This window comes from Glycine max, chromosome 8 (assembly GCF_000004515.6).
Source record: "Glycine max cultivar Williams 82 chromosome 8, Glycine_max_v4.0, whole genome shotgun sequence".
NCBI lineage: Eukaryota > Viridiplantae > Streptophyta > Magnoliopsida > Fabales > Fabaceae > Glycine > Glycine max.
This window is the reverse complement of record NC_038244.2, coordinates 20444895-20460117: the sequence shown is the minus strand read 5'-3', so window position 1 is coordinate 20460117 and position 15223 is coordinate 20444895. Positions and strand designations below refer to the sequence as shown.

General features: G+C 34.2%; 1 protein-coding gene across 2 annotated transcripts; it reads left to right on the top strand.

Moving 5' to 3' along the window:
- The first annotated feature begins 414 nt into the window (after positions 1-414).
- Positions 415-13292, top strand: LOC100804786 (phosphatidylinositol-3-phosphatase SAC1). Of its 2 annotated transcripts, XM_006585683.4 has the most exons (17): positions 415-733; positions 815-1019; positions 1112-1277; positions 1343-1571; positions 4144-4220; positions 5636-5668; positions 7452-7639; positions 7741-7838; positions 8003-8136; positions 8251-8382; positions 9330-9714; positions 9834-9955; positions 10137-10247; positions 10403-10615; positions 11220-11399; positions 11976-12087; positions 12946-13292. In XM_006585683.4, exons 1-17 carry the CDS (start codon positions 614-616, stop codon positions 13192-13194), a joined length of 2754 nt encoding a protein of 917 aa, XP_006585746.1. In that variant the 5' UTR covers positions 415-613; the 3' UTR covers positions 13195-13292. The 2 variants fall into 2 exon arrangements, with proteins under 2 accessions (XP_006585746.1, XP_003531829.1); XM_003531781.5 differs by lacking the exon at positions 5636-5668 and having other exon boundaries at positions 416-733.
- Positions 13293-15223: the final 1931 nt, after the last annotated feature.

Genomic DNA, 15223 nt, shown 5'->3' with positions numbered 1-15223 from the left:
TTATTTAAAAAAAAATAGATTGACATTGTTGGATTGCCAATTCCAACGTCTTATATTTATAAACAGTAATTATTATTTTTAAATTATAAATTTATAATAAGATAAATAATTTCTTTTAAGAAAATAAGAATTTAAGATAGTGGTAGCTTTTGGTTAAAAAACACTTTAGAGTTTGGATAGGGTTTGGGGTTTAAAATTATCTCAAAGCATCAAACACTTCTTATAACTTGTCTATAATGATAATCTATCCTTTTACAATTTTTTCACTTTTATTACTTCCTTTATATTTATTACTACACCCCATCTAAAAAAAATATGATAAATTATAATATTCACATATAATTTTTAACATTCATAATATTTTTTTATATTAAAATAATTTTTCAAAATTTTAATCCAATACATCCCTTATTACATAATTTATTAAAAGATGAGTGATTCCTGTTTTTCCCATGGAGGATGAAGTTGAGTTATCTCTTATGAATTTATCTGGAAGCTTGTCTCTTATAATTTTTCCAACGTGCCTTGTTCCCATCCTCACGGTCATGGGATTGAAAGTTGAAAGAAATAAGCATTGGATTGGGTATGAGTGAGTCGGAGAATAGAGAGATAGATGGCGAAATCGGGGAATAAGAATATGGGATCAACCGCAAAAGTTCACCCTTCCAATGATCCCGAACTGGATCCCGATTCTTACGCCCTGGAGAAGTTCAGACTCTACGAAACCAGAGCGGTAGGAAATTATATATTATTAATTAATTAATTGATCATGGAATCGAATATTTTGTAATTGGAATTTGAATTTGAATTGCAGAGGTTTTACCTAATCGGAAGTGATCGGAACAAGAGGTTCTTCCGGGTATTGAAAATCGATCGATCAGAGGCGTGGGATCTGAATATCAGCCAAGACCCCGTGCTGTATTCTCCCCAGGAAATCAAGAGCTTGCTCCAGCGGATTGCTGAAGGTAACAGGGCCACTGGCGGCCTCACTTTTGTCGCTAAGGTTTTCGGGATTGCTGGTTAGTACTAATCTCTCTCTGAGAATCAATTGCCTTGCCGGAATCATTTATATTTATACCAATACTAATGCTCTTGTTTCTCTCCACTCCAGGCTGCATCAAGTTTCTCGAGTCCTACTATTTGATTCTCGTTACTAAGCGCAGACAAATTGGTTCTATTTGTGGCCATGCAATCTATAGCATCAAGGAGAGCCAATTGAGAACCATTCCACATGTTTCAATTCAATCTGATTTAGCTCACTCTAAGACTGAGCTCAGGTAACTACTTCTAACTTATCCCATTTCTAAACAACACAATTTAACATTACCTCTTCTTACTACAGGTACAAAAAGCTTTTGTCTAGTGTCGATTTGACCAAGGATTTTTTCTTTAGTTACAATTACCCTATAATGCAAAGTTTGCAAAAGAACGTCTCCTCCGGCTCCAGTCAAGAGGAAGGGATGTCATATGATAACATTTTTGTTTGGAATGCGTATTTGACACAAGCAATCAGATCAAGATGCAATAACACCATTTGGACCGTAGCTTTAGTTCATGGTCATTTTAGGCAGGTTTGTTGCTTCCTTTCTGCTGTCTGTTATTCATCAATGTGAGCTTAAAAAACACATTGAATTATTTTATGATAAACGTACAAATGAATATTTTATTTTTGAGCAAGATACTCTTTTCTGGACCATGCATTTTCATTAAAAATCCATGATGAATTTACTTATATATATATATATATATATATAATACCTGCTATTAGAGCAAGATGAACATTGTCTGAATTTGGGATTCTTGGGATAGAATAAACACGTGGTTGGGTTCAATAATCAAATAACAAAATGCCTTCATTTTCCCTATCTTGGTTTGATCACTTGGATGAGAATGAGGTTGGCAGATACACTGTAGTCCTTGCCACCGATTCTTCTATTTCTTTTGCAAGTTTGTCATTCATCAATATCTTAAAGTCTATATCTCACCACACCACCATAGAATCTTTTCTGAATTCAATGGTTTGGCTTACTGCTTAATCGTATGATAATGGCCTGGTAAAAGCTTGTTTCTGTATGGACCAATTTGACAAAATTTCAGGTTCTTGTATTATTTACTTTAATGCAATAATTACTGCCAATTGCTGGGGTAACAATGAGGGCTGAGAACAGAATACGTTATTGGTTGATGAAATGGGATGGGGTTGATGGTAATTGGAAGAAATGAGATTTGTCATAAAACTTGTATATGCTAAAACTTATTTCTATAATAATTCACCTTAACATATTTTTAAGAAATATTGATTTCAAAACCATTTTGGAGTCATTTTTCCTGAATAGTTTTATAAGTAAAACTCAAAAAATGGGACCATTCAAATCCCTGGCTTTCTTGAATGTTTGTTACTTCATTCAGTTGATAGTGGGATTTTGTCTTTAGATTCCATTAGGGTGTTTTCCTGTAAAGCCCATTTCTTGTGCCTTATTCACTTTCCAACAAATAAGAGCAATTTTTTTTAGATTCAAATACAAATTCCATTGGAAATAAAATCAGGAATGTACTACCATAGGGTTATAATATATGCTCCAAAATGAGCAAATCAAGAAGGAGAAATAATCAATAATGCAGCAACTCTTGGGAGATTTAGTTCATTGACTTCATTCAATCATGTTTTCTGATGTAAATGATCTTTTATGCCTCAGAAGAGCTATCTAAGTGTTTCATTTATGTTAACTCGTTGGCAAGTGTACCAATTTGTCACAAGTAGTAAAGTTAAAATAGAAGTCCAAGTGTCGAGTCCACATGGACTTTGTTTGTACTTGAATTGATGTATATCCAATTTGCAAGCAAGAGATAAGGAATTGCAATATAGATAAGAAAGAAATAATTGGAAATTAAAAAGACAAGAGTAACAAAGATAAACAAGATTAATGCAAAAGATAACTTTAGTATTTAAATATGTTGGGGCCTAACATGTCTAACTACCCTTGATGCAATATTAATGTTTTTCTCTATTAAATGTTTTCTCAATTTTCACCCACATCTACTAAAACACTCAACCTTGATCCCTCACGATGAAAAGTCTAATTTATCTATTCTCTCCCAAATAGTAAATCGCATTAAGCATGGAGATATATGCAGAGGCAAAACAAAGTCACTCTATCCCTAGCAATGAATTGTTTAGATGTCATTTCCTACTTCTTTAGAAATTATCATTTTTCAATGTATAATCTCTAAAACTAATACATGGATGATCAGACCATACAATAAAGATGAAGAGCAAAAAAGAAGCAATAGAAATAGAAATTGTATTCAATAGATAATAAGAGCAGTTACATTACAAGGGTGTTGACTGTTAGGCTCCCAACAGAGGGGGTTTAGCCTCTTATGGCCATGAGAGGCTTTACACTTCAGGGACTAATGTGGATGGAAGAAGGGATTGGATGACTAAAAGAAAGAAATGGAGGAATGACTAAAGAAGGAGGGTTTGCTCATAGGATAGGCTCAGACTTTGGATATCTTCAATAGAGAGCTCTGAGACTCGATGTCTCTTTCTCTTTTGTTTCCTACTCCTTTTATAGGCCTAAGGTAGCTTTCTTTTCATGTTGTCTTCGCGCTTAGCGCGGGCTTTCGCGCTAAGTGCGCCTTTGGCTTCTTCGTGAACCTTTTTTGTGCTAAGCCTGAACTTGTCCACTAAGCAAGGGTGCGCACTAAGCGAGTTGTCCAATTCTTCTAACTTTTCATTAAGACCTTTTCTTCCAGTTTTTTGCATCAATTTTCCTTTAAAGTACTTGAAATCTTTTTCTTTTGACTTCTGCTCATCAAAAATTGCAAAGATGTTGATTTTTTCATTAAAAACAATAGTAAAGTAAAGAAATTGCAATCATTATTAGCCAAAATTGACTATCAATTTTACTCAAATTTCGCGGTTATCAATTTCAATAATTTGTTTCCTTTTGGAAATATAATTGGTCCACATGATTATATAGTTTCTATTTATACAAATTTAGATTTAGATACATACACATACAAATATGCTTCGTTGCCTATCCCCCCACTTTATCACATGATTTTGTTGTCCTCTCAATTAGTTTAACTATCCCTAGTGATTGTCATTGTTTAACCAATTTAGGATTTTAAAAATGGCAGATTCGTCTATCAATTTTTGGGAGGGACTTCAGTGTTTCCTTGATTTCTAGACGATCGAGACATTTTGCAGGGACACGGTATGTTCTTATTTTGATATTTCATTCATGCTCCACATATTGTACAATCGATTCAGATGTCATGAAATAATTGTGATAATTTAAATTAGATAAGCATTCTCTAAGTTTTCGTGTTATATTTAATTTCGTCCTTAGAACTGTTCTGTTAAATTTGTAGCCATATATGATTGTTCTTTTCAAATATATAATAACTTAAGATTGCTCCTCCTCTCTCTCTCTCTCTTTTCTGAATTGTTAATGAAACAATCTGCTATTCTGAAAATGTTTCCTATTTTTCATCTTATTACTGAAGCAATTTTACATGGGGTTTGAATGACTAGGCCACTGCAAACAATAGTGGTTGATAGGATGGATAATAGTTGTAGTTCCTTCAAAAGTGAAAAAATACACATTAGAGACCAAGTCAAACCATATTATAAACTGCTTTTGGTGTGTTTTGTTAGATAAGGAAGGATATTCTAAATTTCTAATGTTTGAAGATTGTACTGACGTAGGGTATCCTTACAAGTCTTAGTCCTTTCCTACATTTGATGTGCCAGTTGATTGAGCACAAGCCAATACACCTTTAATGAGAAACTGTATAATTCTGTCTGAATATAACAAAAGTTGTTAATCCAATGTTGTATAAATAATAAATCATTAATCTTTGGAGTGCTTCATTCCAAAAACAAAAAAAAAAGACTTGTTGGGGAACAATTCCAAACTGGAAGCAAATGATAAATTTATAGAAATATTTATTATAAAGAAGTTGTCTGGTGTTTATGCTCTTTTATCCAAAAGATTACAGAAATGAATAGAATAAAGAATTTCTGGCTTTCATTTAGATTTCTAAAAACATGAAAGTTTGGAAGGATGTTTGACTACCAAAGTGTCAAAGCTAGAAATTGGGCAACCACAGTGGAGGACAATCAAGTTGAGGAAAAGCTGTTGTAGTATAAGGATGAGAAAGGGGTCTTACTTTGTGGACCATCAAGGGATTTAAGCAAAGACTGTAAAAATGAATCTGCTTGTGTATAAGTATAATAAATTCTCCATGTATTAGATTAATTGATTTTATCTAGTGGAAAAGTTAGAAATTCCTTGTGAGTCAATTTATAAGGATTTGATTCTTCAAAAAATCATAAATATGTTGGTATGGGGAGTCTAATCGACCAAATCTCATCACATGAAGGCTATTTGTGCTAGGTTGACTTCTTATGGGCTTTTAGCCTTGATGTCTGAGCATCTACATACTCAAATTCATTGCACGTGTGTTCCACTTCCACTTCCACTACAATGGGCAATTTGTATAAAACACATATATCATGTTCCATGTGACAAATTACATTTGTGTGTCTTTCAAACTCAACGTTTTGGGTAGCATTTATACAGTAAGTTTTATCCCCATAGGCTATTATTTGCTGTGATTTGTCCAGGGAAGGATTGAAGGAGGAGGAGCAACAAACCAGGTTAGCCTCATATTCTCTCTTTGCGATGGATACCTCTATAAGGTTATCCTTTATTGGAGAGTTTGGGAAGATTTGCTTTGTTCCTCAATCAAGTTAGACGCATCATGATATCTTTCTCTCGTTCTTCCTCAATCAAGTTAGATGCATCATGGACAATGCAGCTTTTCTACTTTGGACATGGCTTCGCAATCTAGAAAAGGATTTTGGGACCAGCTTTAATCATTGGTCCAGCAATCTCAGTTTAGGTTTCACTTGTTAGTGGAGGGTCTCTCTTTACAGTAATTACAAAATATGTAATCCTGCTTTCCAAGATATGGTTCCTATCTAGACTACTTCAAGTCTGATCTGGAACCATGACCTTGGCATCACTAATTGTAATATTTTGGACCTCTGGTACTCATCTAATACAAATTATATATTTTTGCTGAGCAAAAAAAAAAAAAAAAAAGTTAGACGCATCATGAATTCTTTCTCTCTTTCTTCCTGAGAGAATTTTCTTAGTTTCTTTCTTTTCATGATTCTTTGCTCTTGGTTGTTCTCACCACCTTTGTCCATCTCTCATTTGAATGTCCCTGTTTTTCCTATATGGCCTGCATTCCTAGTTATTCTGAAACATCATGTTTGAGACTGCCTTTATATGTTCCAACTCAGTCATTTCCTTTGAACTCGTGTATGATTTATTTTTCTCCTTCTCATTCCCCTCTGATGATACATATTGCACAACTTTTTTCTTTTCTCCTCTTTTAATTGTTCTCATGGTCCATCCCATCACCTTGATCTGTTTATCACAACTGTCTATTTTAAAGGAGCTTGCGTATTGTTCTTTATTTATGCTGAAGGTATGTTGAATTGTTCTGAAAAAGAAATGAGTTATTCTCTCTAAAAAGATCATTTCAATGTCTTCTTTATTTATGTAGACCCAGGTTTCATTCTTAGTTTTAGATTTTTTTTTTTCAGTAGCGCATTGTTTCCTACTTGTTTACCAAATTTCCCAGTGGTTTTGTAAAAAAGGGGTAGCTTTTATACTTCCTAGCAAAGAATTTAAACTCATGATCTCTCCTTATTCATTAAGTCTTAAAAAGTTGCATAGATTTGGGGGCCTGTTATTGTGATTCTCTTGCCTAACTCGTTTTATCATTCCTCTATTTTTTTCAAGTTGTCCTTTTTTGCAAGGAGAAATATGGTGTGCAATTATTTAGGCTGTGATGCTATGGTAGTAGTTGTATGTATTTTGTATATTTGACTAATTATAGGCTTTGAATTGTATGGTGTCATTTAATGTAATGAGTAGTACCTTATTTGTTGGTGTGCTTTGCAAAGAATCTCTTATATGTTGAGTTTTGTGGCATTGGATTGTTTTTCCTAGAGCTTATCATTATTGTTATGGCTGGGGAGACTTCTACTCTATAGTAAATAAGTTGCCCCAGAAGTATAATTTTTTTTATCATATTTTAATTGTTCTCAAGTGTTCTATTCTATAGGATAGTTTATTTTACTTTTTACAGTGGTTGCTGAACAAAAGCTTTTTCTATTGTGGCCTTCATCTAGAGCAGAGAGTCCATTGTACACTTATTGGTTGAACATTTGCTTGTTGATGCTTTTTTTCTTCATATTTAGCAAATCTGTGCTGGTTATATAGCAGTGATTAAACATGGCATATTCTTTTATATCAGGAATTATCTGTATTTTGTAATTTGCAATGATATTTGGTTCTATATTGTGTCTATCCGGCTAAAATAGTAACAGTTGGATTATTTTTCTTTGTCATGAATTGTTTCTGCAGGTACTTGAAAAGGGGTGTGAATGATCGGGGGAGGGTTGCTAATGATGTTGAGACAGAGCAGATTGTCCTTGATGAAGAATCAGGCTCTTGCAAGGGAAAGATGAGTTCAGTTGTGCAAATGCGTGGATCAATACCGCTTTTCTGGTCACAAGAAGCATCAAGATTTAGCCCCAAGCCTGACATAATTTGTATGAAAATAGTTGAGATTAATATTTATCCTGTTCATTATTAAATTTTATGAACTTATAATAGATCTAGCTCTCCCCGCCCCCCCTGTTTTGACTTCCAGTGCAGAGGTATGATCCAACATACCAAGCAACAAAATTGCATTTTGAAGACCTAGCTAAGAGATATGGCAATCCAATTATTGTTCTTAATTTGATTAAGGTAATTCCTCATATAAAAATACTTAGTGCTGAAAAAGTTAACAAATATGAATTTACATGTTTTTTGTTCCTTCCTCATTTTTTTTCTTTGCATTATTGAATTGCTTCTTTTATAAAAGGGATAATTTATACTTTCTTGTTGCTCATTTAAATGATGAAATACAGACAGTTGAGAAGCGGCCTCGAGAAATGATGCTGAGGCGTGAATTTGCAAATGCTGTTGGGTATCTGAACCAAATTCTACCAGTAGAGAACCATCTTAGATTTATTCACTGGGATTTTCACAAGTTTGCAAAGAGGTAAGCATGTTAAGTTTTATCTTTTTTCTCTCAGTGGCAGTCTCTTCATTTTTCTTTTTTTGCATTTCAAATTTAAATCTGACTATTCTCTATTCTTCTCTGTCATTTTCAAAGCAAGTCTGCCAATGTTTTGGCAGTTTTAGGAGGTGTAGCAAGTGAAGCGCTTGATTTAACTGGGTTTTACTACAGTGGTAAAACCAGCATCATTAAGAGAGCCAACAAGAGCAATAGAACAAGCACAGGGAGGTATGTCCATCATTGAAATTATTACTTAACATTCAAAACATTAGTTGAAGCATAACTCTTAACTTGAAAGAAAGCAAAGATATGAAAAATGCAAGGGTCTGTGACCTTTTCCCCCTCATAACTTTTGTTGTGAGGTTTGACCACCTGCTGTTATAGAGACAGACTCACTGTTATGTATGCTCTTTCCACAATTAAGGAAGATATAGAACTAGTAGTCTCCATTAAAATCATAAAATGATTGAATAAGTTCATATCCTTTCTTTTCATTTTTTGATCATATAATTCTTAAGATTTCCTGTGTTATCTATTTTTGGACTTCGAAGTGGAAGATTGCTTTGGATGATCAGTTTTAGATGATTGAGGGAAAACTTGACTTAATCTGTAATGAATAATGATGATTGCTGACAATAATGGACTGCTAGGTATTCGTATCAATGCTTCCCAAGAAATATTAGCATTATACCAGTAGTCAAATATCTCTGTTATCTCTCCAATTAGGGCATTCAAGACTAGGCTCCATTTTGGGGGGAAAATGTAGTTTAGAACTGTAACTTGATTCTGGTTTTATATTTGTATTGCACAAGGATTTATAAAATAAATTGTAATTCTACATTTAAGTCTATGTTGTTGATTAGATGTATGGTTTGGATTTTATAAACACATAATATCGTTACCATAACTTTAAACTTAAATGCATAATATAATTCAATGATTATTTTATTTTGATGGTGGTAAGGTAACAACACTTGTGGCTATATCAGTAGAGGCTCTAGCGAAAAATGGAAAATGTTGGAGATTTAATATAAAATCATTGATGCCAGTGTTATTTCCGGGTGATTCTTTTTTTTGCTTAATATTATTGCAGTTCTATTTTATAATTGTAAAAGTGCAAGATTTAGAGAAAGGAAGTTCTATTTTTATTTTCAACTCATTGTGTATTTTTATAGGGATACTTCAGTGAGAGATCTGAGAGCTAGTTCTGGGGATCTTGTGAGGATTGGGAACAGTAATGAAATGCTAAATTCTGTGGTTAATCAAGACAAAGAGACTGACATGAACCATCAGAATAAAAAAGATAATTTTGGTAGTGATGCACCACATTTTCAGAGTGGAGTTCTCCGTACCAACTGCATTGACTGCTTGGACCGTACAAATGTTGCCCAGTATGCTTATGGTCTTCAAGCTTTAGGACGCCAGCTCCATGCAATGGGTTTGACTGATGTTCCAAAAGTGGATCCTGATAGTAGTATTGCTGCAGCTCTAATGGATATGTATCAAAGTATGGGAGATGCTCTTGCCCAGCAATACGGTGGCTCTGCTGCTCACAATACTGTATGACATTTTGTGGGATTCTAAATTTATGTAATCTGCCGACAAATATCTAACTGCTTATTTGCATCTTCTTCTGCAGCTGTTGTGATATATGTAACATATATTTTGGTGAATGACAGGTGTTTCCAGAGAGGCAGGGAAAGTGGAAAGCAACAACACAATCAAGAGAGTTTTTAAAATCCATAAAACGATACTATAGCAATGCTTACACAGATGGTGAAAAACAAGATGCAATAAACTTGTATTATTCCTTCCACCTATTTTATCTCAATATTTTCTTTTCCTTTCCTAGATGGAATTCATAGTTCATCTTTAGTAAGATTTTATATTTTTAGGTTTCTAATGTTCAAATACTCTTTCCCTTAATTAATCATGTCTTGAATAAATAATTTTAAATATTTAAGGCATTGTTCTATTGCCAGGTTTTTAGGTTACTTCCAACCACAGGAAGGGAAACCTGCTCTCTGGGAGCTGGATTCAGATTATTATCTCCATGTATCTGGGATTGGGGATGATCTAATTCCTGAGAAGTGGTGAGTCCTCCTTATTAAAATGGCTGGTATTAAAATCAGTGACATGCTTCTATGATATGTTACATTTGGCATTGGTTTTTCTCATTTTTTGTATTTACACATATTTTTATTGTTTATTTCCCTATCAATCTTCAATTTCTTCCTGAATTTTGCAGTTCTGAACCAAATATCAGTCCTTCTGGAAGAGGTGGAATGGTATTCATGCCTATACCAGCTTGTAGAGATGACTTCTCTCGCATAAAGTTGACATCATTTGACATGTTAATTGAAAAGACTTGTAGTAAAATAAAAAATGTAAGACTATGCTGTGAGCCTGATCAGAGACCAGGTGGGGTTTCTGGAAACAGTGGTGTAGCACCTGATGCAGCGTAATTTCTCTTTTCTGAGTTGCTGTTTAATGTTTTTACTTCTGAATTTTATTTTGGTTTAATTACTCTGCGGGTCCCTGAACTTTTACCAAATTTTTAGTTATGTCCCTGCACTACATAGTTTTTCTTTGGTTGTTTTCCACTTGCCTATTATATTTTGTAATTATGAACAACTTGCAGTGTTTGGCTAAGATTTTCACTAAAACAAACAGGGAAAACTTTGATTCCCATTGCACTTTTCACACTTTTTCAGTAGCATTTGTAGGAGCTTATTATTCCTTTTGCTCAACTTCCACTGGCTTTGAACAACATCTAATATAAACAAACCATTAATTAGTTTGTTACTTTCCGTACCATGATTGGTAGAAGATCTCTCTTATCTGTAAGGTTAGAGACTCCTTTTATAGATCAATGTAAATTCCTTGCTTAAACTTAGTTTCTGTGTCAGCCACCCCTTCCACCCTAACCAATAACCATGTATATTCTCATTTTGGATGGGAAAAAGTGGGCAGTTTGTCTGACTAGTGTGAAAGCAAAAGCTATTCTGTGCTATAGGTAACTTGAGGTAATTTTGTTGAGTCGCTGATTGTCTGTTGATTCCCAGTGAGATACAGCTCAAAAGCCCAAATTGGCTTTTCGGCCAGAGAAAGTATGAAGAGGGTTCCTCTGCTGCAAAAGTTGCTTCTCGTGAATCTGGCGTTGAAGGATCTCATGCTAATGGCTTTTGTGACTTGAATTGGCTTTCCTCTGGCAATGATATGAATGAAGAGGATGTTTTCCAAAGGTATGCATCTGAAAAGTGCATTATCCTTTCAAGACTTTGATGCACCTTCCATTTTTTCCTTTGATGTTCAGTATCCTATTTGGTCATTTTTCTATCGGCAAACATTTTCAATTTAGGTCACCACTAACCCATTTGTATGTTTACTTAGGGCATTGCGATTTGTTAGCTTTAGACAGAGCTGAGATATGCTGATTAACTGACCAAGCTTAGTGCATTCGAATCTGATCTGTTAAGTGGAGCTAGAGCTGTTAAAATTTTAAATGGCCACATATAATTCTAAACTTAGTTAATTTTCTGCAATTAGCAATAACCATGTTACAGTTGATTTAAATTATGATTCATGAAAGAATTTCCTTTAAAAGCTTAGTAAGTGCAACTCTGGGATCTACTATATTCAAAACTACCAGATAACAAAATTGTTTTATTACCACTAAATATTCCTGATCGGTTGATAATCCTGTGGTGTCCGTTTGGAGGCATATGGCCACTGTAGACAGTCCCACATTCTTCATTCTCATTTGATGCTTTTAGATTTTTCAGTTTACAGATGATTCTTTTATAATCTTGATTTTGTAGGTACCTTACAATGACCTCAACAAATGAGGCCAACGGTTGGTATGGAGGTAGTCTCCTCGGCGATCAAGATGAAAGCAGTGAGATATATAAACATTATGCTGAGTTATGTCAGGTATGCAATTTAACATGAATAATGAAAATGCATATACTACTTTGAATCTAGACTTAATTGAAGAAAGACACCATTGCTTGCTTCAAACAAGGCACTATAGTAGACTTACAGACCTCTACTTTAGTTTAACTACCTGCTGGGTTAATTTGTATGTTATGTTTTTAATAGGAACTGAAACTTCTATTGAAATGATATAGGGAAGTCGGTGAACTGAGAACTGAGCTTTGATTACAATGTAATGAGCAAAAAATTGTGGAAACTGTAAAAGAAAGAAATATCTAGGAGAAGAGAGACTACTCTGCCCAATGGCAATTGTCACCCAGAACGACAAAATACCCCCCTCTCCCCTTCATACTCACGCTCCTTTGCATGATCCCATGCATCTTTGTTACCAATGCTCTTAGGACAGCTGTCCATTCTGTTAGAAGCCTCCACTGCCTCTCAAACAGAGTTCCTATTCCCAATTAAGCACTAATCCTTTTCTTCTTTCTCTTGTATACATTAACTGGAAGCCCAGTTGTTGTGGGCCCATCGGTTGTCTTTATCTTTTTTGTTGCAGATCGTGTTGGTGGGGTAAAAACACAATTGTGTGAGTGATCAACCTATTGTATACTGTACAGACACATGAAAGGATCTTCTTGGTCTTGTAAGAATAATAAATCCAAGGTCTGACTCGCATCAAGTTCTAGCTGTACAACCCAACACGCCAGAAATATATAAAGAAAGAAATAAACAAATAAATATGAAATGAGGCAGATAAAATAACATCTACTCTAGGACGTCTTATGTTATTCTTGTCTATGCATGTTTGCTGCCAAAATGTAGTTTTTACCCTCATCATCCTTGGCATACATGCAGGGACCTGCCTTGGAACTTTTCCAAAATGACCCTGAGAAGGAGCAACACTATGCAGATGCTTTAAGCACGAGTTCATATGAAATTGTTAATGATGCTGTCGTTGCAGCAGAAATGGAAGCAGCTCTAAAGGAGTATGACCAAGTTGGTGCTGACCTTGGGATTATTCCCAAATCTTGTAAATTCTATGTTGATGATCCGAGCTGGCTGACGAGATGGTTAACTGGGGACGAAAAAGTACCAAGGATATGATGGGTCATTGTTTTGACATGTATAAGTTGAAAACTTATTTCTGTACCATTTTAACTCGTAGTTCCTTGTACAAAAGTCATTGCAAGTTTTCTTATCAATCCCCAGGCCTTAGAAATTTGATTCTTTTTTTGTTAAATACATTTTTTTCTCTCTCTTGTTTGCCTTGATTAGTTCCTATACCAAAAATGTAGTTTTTGGTCCCATAATTTCACAAGTTTAGGTTTTTGGTTTTTATAACTTTTCACTCTATTTAGGTTTTTGTTATTACAATTTTCTTTTTGATCCTCATAATTTAGTTTTGATCCTCATAATAATAGGGATTAAAATCAAAATGTTTAAAACGGCAAGGATGAAAAATTAAATTTTGATTAAAATATATTTTTCGTCTTTGTAAAACTACTAAAGTATGAATTTTGTCTCTATAAATTTTTTGTCTATATTTTCATTCTTGTAAAATTAAAATATGTTACTCTTTTTTGGTTTGAACGTCTTACTTCCTTGCTTACATGTCACTTCCTAATTGGTCAAGTTGTTAGATATTGTTCTTACAATTTTTGGGGGTTAAGAATCCTACAAATTGCCAAAAAAAAAAAAAAAGTGCCACAAATTTTCAAACACTTATTCCTTAAACTTCATCTTCAAAAATTCAACAATCATAGCTAGAACGAACACATAGAGAATAATACCCCTCAGCCAATCTCATTGTTGTTGCACCTAGATCGAACCCCCCTAAGTGAGATCCAAATCTTCAATCCCATTTGTGACAACCGTTAAGCCATAATTGCACCACCGTGAACCCATAGTTGGTACCATGGCGACCACCATACCACCCTCGCCCATCACTATAAATCCTCGTAATTGATTTGGGTTTGATCGGCACCGGTGCAAAGTGTTTGGATGATTGTTGGGTCAAGCCCATGCACGACCCTCCTAGCTGGGGAATCGGTGCATGAACTTCTTCCTTCACTGTCTCCCCCTTCATTTTGCACATGCCCCACCAAATTCCATTGCCTTCAAACAATCAAACCCCTTTTGTTTTGCCCAGATTCAATCTTTGCGCGATGAAATTAGAGGTATTTATTTATTTTTCCTTTGTGCCTTTGGGGTTTCTTGTTTTAAGCTATTGGAAACCTATTAAGGGTTGAGATCAAGTCCAAGATCATGTTTTGTGTCTGCTATAGCCTATAGGCCGCATTTAGATTCATTCATTTAAATTTCATTGGTAATGCTTTTCCTATTGTGGAGTTCTGGTTAGTTATTAATCGACTGAGTGCTTTGTCATTTTGTTTTTAGGTGTCTATATTGGTAACATTTAAGAGATTTTTTTGTATAGATTTTTCCTTCATTCCCTTTACAATTAATGTGTGTTATTTAATGCTTAACTTTGATACTTTTTAGCCTATAGGCCGCATTTAGATTCATTCATTTAAATTTCATTGATAATGCTTTTCCATCTTGAAAATTTGTGGCAATTTTTTGCAATTTGTGGGAATTGAGTGACACGTAGGTATGAAAATCAAACTAGCTTAACTCCGGGTCAAAAAATAATATTTTAAGAGGGCGAAAAACATTCAAAAAAATTTAGAGAGACGAAATTCATACTTTGATAATTTTAAAAGAACGAAAAACACATTTTAGTCTTAAATTTATATAAAAATAAAAATAAAAATAGATTATAGCACTAAAATTATATATATTTTTTTAGACCTAAAAATTAAAAGGAAAGAGATATTACAGCATGTTTGACTTGTTTTTTTATTTATTTATTAGTAATTATAAAAAAAATATTTCGCTTTAACTTTAAAGGATAATATTTCTATTGCTTTACAGTCTAAAGGAATGGTCAGTAACTCGAGGTAATCAAAGTATAGGTATACGTTTACAAGTGGTTTAATTCATTTATGAAGAGATTTTTGGAGGGAAACCAAGTTTGTGGTGATTGTGGGAGTAAGGCATTGACATCATATGAGAAGCAAGCTGTTTGAATTGAAAGACTTAACTAAACTAACTTAAGCTGCTGCAGTGCACT

Bases quoted from the DNA above. Each gene is read 5' to 3' on its own strand.
- LOC100804786 (XM_006585683.4), top strand. From the start codon at position 614: ATGGCGAAATCGGGGAATAAGAATATGGGATCAACCGCAAAAGTTCAC. The intron at 7,640-7,740 runs GTATGAAAATAG...TTTGACTTCCAG, and splicing joins CCCCAAGCCTGACATAATTT to TGCAGAGGTATGATCCAACA. The intron at 11,400-11,975 runs GTATGCATCTGA...TTGATTTTGTAG, and splicing joins GAAGAGGATGTTTTCCAAAG to GTACCTTACAATGACCTCAA.